Below are 9,709 nucleotides of genomic sequence, written 5' to 3'. Positions count from 1 at the left end.
CCTCTCCAGACTACTTCATGAGGAAGAAGGAGATGAGCTCCTATTGAATGAAAAGTTTCCAGATGAGCAGTTATTTGCAGTTGAGGTCCAACTTCCATGGTATGCAGACATTGTGAATTATATAACTTCCAAGGTTTTTCCCCCAGGAATGTCTAGTCAAGAAAGGAAGAGGTTGATGTCTATATCTAGACAATACCATTGGGATGACCCCTATCTATTCAAATTCTGCCCTAATCAAATCATTAGAAGGTGTGTCTCAGAAGAAGAGCATTGGAGCATTCTTCAGCATTGTCATCAGTTTGCTTGTGGAGGACACTTTGGGGCCAAGAGAACAACACTTAAGGTATTACAATCTGGTTTCTATTAGCCAAATGTATTCAAGGATGCCTTTTTGTTTTGCAGCTCCTGCGATAGATGCTAGAGGACAGGTAACATCTCATCCAGAAATCAAATGCCATTGCAAAATATTTAGGAGGTGGAGCTCTTCGATATATGGGGTATTGATTTCATGGGTCCATTTCCTAATTCATATGGTTATTTGTATATCCTTGTGGGTGTGGATTATGTGTCTAAGTGGGTCGAGGCTGTCCCCTCAAAGACTAATGATCACAAAATGGTTGTGAAGTTTTTGCAGGACAACATCTTCCCTAGATTTGGGACACCACAAGCAATAATTAGTGATGGAGGAAGCCACTTCAACAATTATGCCTTTGCTTGTTTGATAAAGAAGTATGGCATCACTCATAAGGTTGGAACTCCATACCATCCCCAAACCAGTGGCCAAGTGGAGATCAGCAACAGAGAAATCAAAGTTATCCTTGAAATGATAGTGAACCCCAATAGGAAGGATTGGTCACTACGCTTGAATGATGCACTATGGGCCTATAGGACTGCTTACAAGACACCTATCGGTATGTCTCCATATCGGTTAGTCTTTGAGAAAGCATGCCATCTACCAGTGGAGTTGGAACACAGAGCATATTGGGCCATCAAGCAGTTTCACTTTGATATGAAACGAGCTGGCAACAAGAGGAAGCTACATCTCAATGAACTGGAGGAATTACAGCGAGATGCATATGAGAGCGCCAAGCTCTACAAGGAAAGGACCAAAGCATATCATGACAAACAACTACTCAGGAAGGAGTTTCATGTAGGACAAAACGTGTTGATTTATAATTCAAGATTGAAACTTTTCCCTGGTAAGCTCAAGTCAAGATGGTCTGGACCTTGTATTATTACTCAAATTTTCCCTCATGGAGAGTTGGAGGTTCACAATCCAAAAAGCAATCGCATATTCAAGGTTAATGGACATAGAGTAAAGCCATATCTCGAAGTGAAATTGGTACCAAGAGATGAAGATCTGGCACTCCAATCTACCCCCTATGCACCACCACCATCTGGAGCATCTACTTCTAGACAGCAATGAGCAGGGACCACTATCTAGCTGAAGACATAAAACTTAGCGCTCACGGGAGGCACCCCATAGTTTATCCTTTCATTTTGTTTAGTGTGTTTTAAGTTCAATTTTTATTTATTTAGTTTTTGTTTTGTTTCTTTTTACTTGTGTTTTCTTATTTTGCAGGGACAAGTGTGCTTCACTTCAAGTTTGGGGGTGTGCTATGAGCCATGCTTCCCAAGATCATGTCGACCATCTCCAGGGTACATTCCTTCCTTTATTTAGACACATTGGGGACAATGTATCATTTAAGTTTGGGGGTATGGGCACACATGATTGTTCACACACTTTGTCCCAAGTTAATATTAGTTGTTGTTTGGTGTGTTTGTTTGTTTATTCAAAAAAAAAAAAAAAAAGAATTGTATGCATGATCATGTTTGCCCTAAAATTTTAAGTTGATCTAAAAGAATCTTGGTTTGAATTCATCAATGAGCTTAAAATTTTGAACACATGATCTGATGAATGAATCTATTAGTTTGATTACTTGTTTAGGACAGTTGAAAAATCACATGTTTGATCTGGTCACACAAGCACATTAGGACATAATCTGTGAGGTATGAAATGAGGTCTGATATGCGTGTTTCTGCATCTTGGATGAAATTTGATGACTTATTAGATGACACTATGGCACATATAGTGATGAAAAAAAAAAAGATGTGAAATAAATGATCATTGATGGCTTTTCACTAAGTAACTGGACATCTTGCCTCAAAGCATTGAGTGTTCACGTCAAAAGGTGAAAATTTTGGATTTGAACAATGTCATGGTTAGTTTGGTTATGTAGCCTCTTTGACTCGAGTTAGTAGGTCCTTAGGGGTGTCTCTACACCTAATGCCCTAAAACCATCTGGTTTGGGAGTCATTGACTTAACACTCGCTACAAGGGTCAATTAGAAAGCTTAAGGGAACCGAACATTGCAGAACCTGACCAAAAAAAAAGCGAAAGAAGAAACTATGCCATGGTTGTTCATTCTAATAGGGATTTCAATGAATTTTGAGATATGGAGACGTTACATATTGGAAAGATTTGGAAGCCTCACAATTTTGTGCTAATTCACTTTACATTGTTTTCAAACTTGTGATGTTTTAGCATGTCTTTTCTAAGTAATTGCACTTTGAGATTCCAATTTATTGTGAAAATGGAGTTCATTTTTTTTAAGCTTTCTAATGAATGAAAGTCATGATCTTGAAGTGATGCTTTAATTTTGAGATAACATGAATTGTGCATGATGTTTGTGGGTAACATTTCGGGAAAACTCTCACGAGACTTCACTCGTCCTCTAGAGAATTCCTAGAGGTTTAAAAGGCTTGTTGCATATGCTAAATGCAATCGTACATCCCACGAAAGATGGATTTATCTTTTTGTTTTCTCTTTTCCATTTTGTTTTTAAGTTTTGTATTGCTAAGGGACTAGCAAAATGTAAGTTTGGGGGTGTGTTAAGTACTAAAATATTAATATTTTCAGCCCTTAACTTGCTTATTTTAATCCTTTGGTTTTAGTTAATTAGGTCATTTTAATTCATTCTTGTGTTTTCCACACTTTTATAGGCTTTCGGAAGAAAATGAAGTAAATCTTGAAGATTTGGGCTCAAAGAGAGAAAATGGGAAAAGTCGGAGCCCTTGACACTGCAATCGATTGCAGGTCCCCTACGATCGAGCGCAGTACCAGAGAAGACAAAGTGTGAAGCAGCCATGTGCGATCGAGCGCACACGGGTTGCGATCGATCTCACCCGTGCGCAAAGGACATATCAAGTGGCGGCCAGAATGCTAATATTTTCATATTAGGGTTTTTCAACTCCCAATTGTAATAGGTTTTGAAACCCTACGAAATTCCTAGGTTTACTAGTTTGTCAAGGACTTCTAAAGCCAATAAATAGACCCTTAAGTCTCTAGAGTAGGAAGACTTTTAGAAGGAGAAGAATTGGAGCTCTTCTAGTTCAAGTTTTGGCTTTATTCTTTTCTTTTCTTTTCTTTTATGAAGATGTTTAACATCAACTTTATGTGTAGCTAATATATTTAGTAAGGCTAGATTGAAGCCCTAGTTATGTTTAGTTAATATTTCAATATTGGCGCCTTTATAATGATCATGTTGTGCTATTTAACTTGATTAATATCTGCTTGCATGAATTCCTCATATGTGTGTGCCTGATCAACATATGCATGTGGTATCGACTAGTTAGTTAAATCAATTTGGATGGCCGAGTCTTGGGTTTAATAAAAGTAACAAAAGAATCCACACCGCGGTTCTTGGGTTAATCAACATGGGGAACTGGAAGTATACGCCCATGCCCTAGGCCTCATGTGTTTGTCGATTTCTATAAAGTATATGCTTTCCTAAGGAACAACTTAGACACCATGCTAAATCCCTTAGAAAAGAAAAGAGTTAGAGTATACGCCATGCCTAACTCGTTGCTTAGGGAAATCTATAGCTTAAGAAGTATATGCCATGCCCTTAGGTTGACAAACATTAGATATGCATAACATAATCAAAGCATTGGCATATTGACATATTAGCTAAATATAATTAGTGGTGGATATCAAAACCCTACCTTTTATTATCATCACTTAAACAATCAATCTTTGTTTTACTTAAGGAATTTATTTTTAAGCAAAATTCAGCAATCCTCGTGGGAATGATCCTGTACTTGCACCTTATACTACTATGTTGACCTTCTGCACTTGCAGGTAAAACGTACAATTATTTACCTATTAATTTAGGTAGGTATTTGGCACAACAGTACAATAATTGTTTAAATTGTGTAGGTGAAGTCAGCTCGTATGAAAGCCATGCGAGATTTGAATAAAATGCAACACACAACTGGATCGAGGAGCTTCGCCAATGTTTCCCATACTAGGGTATATGTGTCAAATAGCGCACACACACACACATATATATGTATAAACATTTGTAAATCTTGTTTGCTGTTGTAGACCACCAGTGAGGGCAGGCCTCGTACGCTTGTTTAAATTGGGTAGGCGAAGTCAGCTCGTATGAAAGTCATGCGAGATTTGAATAAAATGCAACACACAACTGGAGCAAGGAGCTTCGCTAATGTTTCCCATACTAGGGTATGTGTGTCAAATAAGCAAACACGCACGCACGCACGCGCACCATAAATATCCGCTCAAATATTGGATTGAAGTGATTCAAGCGGCATTGGAAAGATAACTCAAAATACTACAGTTCATTTTGAAATAGGATTTTCCTAATTTGGACGTTTACTATGCCAAAATTACCCCGCAATAAAAGAACACAAATCTGGACGAATCCTATTCCGATTTCAAACTTCTATTTTGACTGGGAGACAAACCTCTGAATTATCTAGGTTTAATAGGGCTTCTAGGACTTTCCTAAGACTATAAATAAACTTCTTTACATTCAAGAAAAGATAGACAATTCCAGAGACTAGTTTTGGGATACAAATTTGGAGATACAATGTAATCCAACAGCTTTTCTTTTACTTTAGTTTTTCTTTAGGTTTAGGTTTTAGTTTCATAGTCATGTGAAGCTAAATTATCAACTAAGGTTGGGGATGAAGCCTCACCAATGAAGAACAACATCGCTTTATTGTAAGTTTTTATTATTCCGATTTTATTGGTTTACTATTTCAATTGTTTGACTTCTTTTCAATATGTGGCATGATTCTTGGATATCTTGTTGTGATTCAAGGATACACTTGATGATTTAGGATAATTTCACATAATTGATTGCTTGGTTTTTAATTCATAAAAATTGGATATCCCTTGTGATTTGTTCTGTTGATACATCTGGTGTTTCAATTAAATTTGAATTCTTTTTGTGATTTGGTCAATGAATGGATACATGAGATGATTTTGATTAATTCTTTGAAGTATAGTAAAACATACATAAGATTTAAATTGTGAGAACTTCAGATTAATATTGATAAATATAAAATATGTTGTTATGATTTAGTGAGTGTAGATTTCGTATCCTTAGTGCCTTTATCTATTGATTTATTTAGTTTATTTAGTTTATGTTTAGTCTTTTAATTTTCAAAACCAAAATAAAAAACCTTTTGGAACTAGGTTATGATTTAATTAGTTTAGATATAAATTGCTCTTTCAATAATACTATTCTTTGTGGGATCGACCTCGCACTTGCAATCTATTAACTACAATCGATTCGTACACTTGTGAGTTAAATAAATTTGCACAACAAGGCACCTTAGTTGATTCGTTCACACAATCTCATCATTGCTTTCCTTAAATGTGTTGATTGAATTCCTCAAGGATCTCTCCTATAAATACTCCTTCACCTTTCTTCTCCAATTTTCTCATTCTTTACATCTGCTTTCACTTTACAACCTCTCTTTCCAGCTTCTCTTCACACAAGAACCATGTCTCAAGCCAGCCAACAATCCCATTCTGGTAACGAGCTTTCGCATGGGAATGCTTTGCCAACTTCCCCTCCTTGCGTAGGTGAAGGTTCCACCGAGGCACATCCTAGGGTCGAAGCCCAAAATCCTAGCAAGGCATCTTCTGGCAGTGGGACTCCACTTAGCCTAGCTTTCTCCCACAAACAAAAAACTGGTTTCACCCTGGCTGACGAGAAGGTGCTTCGGTACAATTATGATATCCCCTCTACAGCCCGCCTTCATTTTCTGAATGCTACTGAAATGGTTGGGGGTCCCAGAGACATCTGTGTCTATGAGTGGATGTTCAAGGCCGTCCTCCAACTCCCTTTCCTTCGATTTCAGGGAATTGCTCACTCATCTCCAAGTTGCTCCCTGCTAGCTGATGCCCAACGAGTGGAGATACTTTTTTGCCACTTATCTGTTGTGACCCACCGTCTGCCCCGGAGTGAAGATGTCCATCCTAAAGTTCCTCTACATTTATGGTCCTCATTTCTATCCTGCCACAGAGTTGGTGACTTTCATGGTTTGGGGAAAGATCCATTTCATCGAGCTCCCTTCAACCTACTCCAACAACAAGCATAGGTTGGAGCAATTCTTCTATATCTCGGGTGACTGGAAAGCGTCTCCTACCGAGACCTTGTAACGCTCCGTGGAAATCAATTAACTGGTAATTGATCGCATGGTTCATCTCCCAGCCTTATCTCTCATGAGACAAGACTCATGGATCTTAACCTCTCCTAAACGAGAGAATACAACAGAAGACTTTAACTACAAGAATAAGAAAGTAACAACTACATACCACAATCATAACAACCAGAGTAAAGATAAAAATACCACATAGATAGATCCTCAAATATACTGGTCAAAGACCAATCATTAAAATGGATTACCGATCATAAGATAATTGTTTGAATAAAAGATAATGTTGTGACCAATACCCACCTAAATTAATAGGTGAATATCTGCCATGTTTTGCTCACAAGTGCACGAGATAAAAAACGATAGTATAGGGTGCAAGTACGAGATCATTCCCACGAGGATTGTTGATTTTGTTTAAAACTGATTTTCCGAATTAAATTGCCAAATTGTCACAGATTTGCAATGTTGAAAGAGATAAAGATAAAGAAAATGTTAGGGATTTGACATCCACCACTAATCAGACTAATTAAGATAACAATATGCCAATGTTACAATCATACTGGTATATTTAACGCTTGTCGACCTAAGAGCATGGTATCTACTCATTAAGCTATAGATCTCCCTAAGCAACGAATTAGGCATGGTGTCTACTCTAATTATTTTCTTCCTTAAATGATTTAGCATAGTATCGACTAAGTTGTTCTTTAAGGAAACACAAATCTATGAAAATCGACAAACACATGAAGCCTAGGGCATGGTATCTACTTCTAGTTCCTCATGTTGATTACCCCAAGAACCCGTGATGAGATTCTTTTGTTACTTCATATGGGAAATTCAAATAAACATAAATAATCAATTTAAATAAACCAAACCATGATTGTAACAAAGGCATAATTGAAATCCTAAAAAGACATAATTAGGACTTCAATCTAGCTGCTAACAAAAGTATTTAGCTAGACATAATAAAACTAAACATAAAAGAAAAGAAAAGAAGAAACCGGAAACGACTCCTGGAAGTAGCTCCAAATTCTCCTCTCTGGAATTGTCTGTATTAAATTGTGAGGCTTAGAGGTCGTTTTATAGGTTTAGGAGAGACCTAGAAACCTAGTAAACCTAGTAAAATAGGAGGTATCACTTCTAATCAAACTAGGACCTTGGAAACCTAATCCTAAGTGGAATGGGAAGTCCGGCCGTATATGGGCGCCCCGAGTGCGCTCGATCGGACTTTTGCGATCGATCCCACTGATGTTACACTTGAGCGCATGTGCGCTTAAGCCTAATTCTTTTGCGCGAGGGCACAACTACTTGTGCGTGCGATCCTTGCTTTGGCACTCAAGCGCAATTGCGCTCGAGCCTAGGTCTTTTGCCATCGAACGCAGATGTGCTCGATTCTGCTGGCTTGGGCTCGATCCCAAAGCTTGCAGAATTTTCCAAATTGCCCTTTAAGATTGTAACTTTCTAGAATTGCTTGCTTTTCTTCAAGAACCTAGAAAAACACATAAAATGCAAAAAGGAAGTAAAATAGCACATAATAACAAAACTAAAAGATTAACAAATGTAAATTAAAGGGCTAAAATATGTATATTTTAGCACTTATCAGATAACAGAATCAACACCTAATTTTAAGTAAAGCCAACGTGATGGCAATCTTAATATTTTTTGCCCAGGTGGTCCTTCCAACATCCTACATGGACTTCATCCATATCGGGTCCATGTCCTAAAAACGACCTGAATCAGGTCCTAAGCAACCACCATGGTGCGATCCGAAGGCATCCTCTTCTACGCTAGCTAAACAAGGCAATTATGCATAATAGATGGGAAAAATAAAGGGGGTAAGTCTAAAGATTTAGTGAGTAATAATGCACATAATAACCATGTCATTTAGTGATGAACTCTATTTGGTAGAGTATGCAACATTTTAGGTATGAAAGTTATCCATGAGTGCAATATAAATATAGTACATGTTATATTCACAAGAATCAGATAGTTCAACTGTATGATCTACCCGAGATATTACCCCTTCTCAGGAGGGTTGACTCTGTCCCGAGGGACTTGTAATACAATGTCGGTGCCCCGACCATTGTACACTACTGTCCATAACATTAGCAGCCCGATCGAGTCCGACCGCGGGTGACTCATGCTACTAATGATGTACATCCTGTAGTGACTCGCCCGTTAAGGTTACACCGGTCACGAAACCACCATTGTATCCAAGGCCCATATGTCACGCACATATTTGACCATAGAGTTAACAAGTATAGTAAGCCCATGACCGTTATCCCGCTCGTACCAGTGTACCATGTCAGACGATGCAATTAGTCTTGTCCATATTTTACATGCATGCTTTTACGAGTTTCATTGCCATTATCTTGTTAAGTAGAACATTTTCACAAATGATAGAGTTCATGATGCAATAAAAATGTATTTCATGAGAGTTGTAAATATGCATTCTTGGTACACAAAATAATCGTGCAATGCGAGAAAAGAAATGGCGTGCATTATGTGAGTTAGTACTCACTCGGGTCGTACAAGTCCTCCAAATACTCCTCCAAATGGTCTGGGTTCTCCAAATCTGTGGAAAACCTACTATTAGTCCTAATCCCAACTAAAATGAACCTAGAACATGAAAATGGGGGCTATAGAACGTCAAGCTGAGATGACGTTCCACTGAAGCGTCCCTGGGCGAGTGCTCGTGCCCTAGGCAGAGCATTCGGCCAGAGAGGTTCAGGTAGAACCTTATTTGGTCCAATGCTCTCCCAAGCCACCTCAACTGATCCTATGGCTACAAAAGGGTCTCTAGCACTTCCTAACCTGAAACAACATCTTCATACAACAAGATTAAGTCTAATGGGAATGAAAAGCTTAAAACAAGATTAAGACCTATACTTCTAGATTCTAACAACTATGCTACTGTAAATCATAAAGCTAGCATAACATCTTAAGGAAAACACTAAAGGGAGATGATAGTTACCTCTTACACAGCAACAACCTTAACAAGCTCCTCTTTCTCCTCAAGAACACCAAGGTAGTCCCTCAAAAGCTCACACAACACTCAAGCAGCATTTCTAGAGACATCAGGATGAAGCTATGCTTAAGGGGTCGAATAAGGAGTTCTATATATAGGGAAAAAAGCTGAGGGCTATGCAGGAGTAGGCCTGCAGAGCAGCGAGTGCCCGGTACTATAGTATTGAGTGTTCGTGTACTATTTACCCAACGGTTTTTGGGTTGCAGTCGTACG

The 9,709-nt window shown here is 38.3% G+C and overlaps 1 protein-coding gene across 1 annotated transcript; it reads left to right on the top strand.

Annotated features, from left to right (window-relative positions):
• Positions 1–913: 913 nt before the first annotated feature.
• On the top strand, positions 914–1,426 carry LOC132178121 (uncharacterized). The gene has a single exon (XM_059590575.1). The coding sequence runs from the start codon at positions 914–916 to the stop codon at positions 1,424–1,426; it is 513 nt and encodes a 170-aa protein (XP_059446558.1).
• The last annotated feature ends 8,283 nt before the right edge of the window (positions 1,427–9,709 follow it).

This window comes from Corylus avellana, chromosome ca4 (genome assembly GCF_901000735.1).
Source record: "Corylus avellana chromosome ca4, CavTom2PMs-1.0".
Lineage (NCBI taxonomy): Eukaryota > Viridiplantae > Streptophyta > Magnoliopsida > Fagales > Betulaceae > Corylus > Corylus avellana.
The sequence above is the reverse complement of the archived record's forward strand: the minus strand, read 5'-3'. Positions and strand labels throughout refer to the sequence as shown.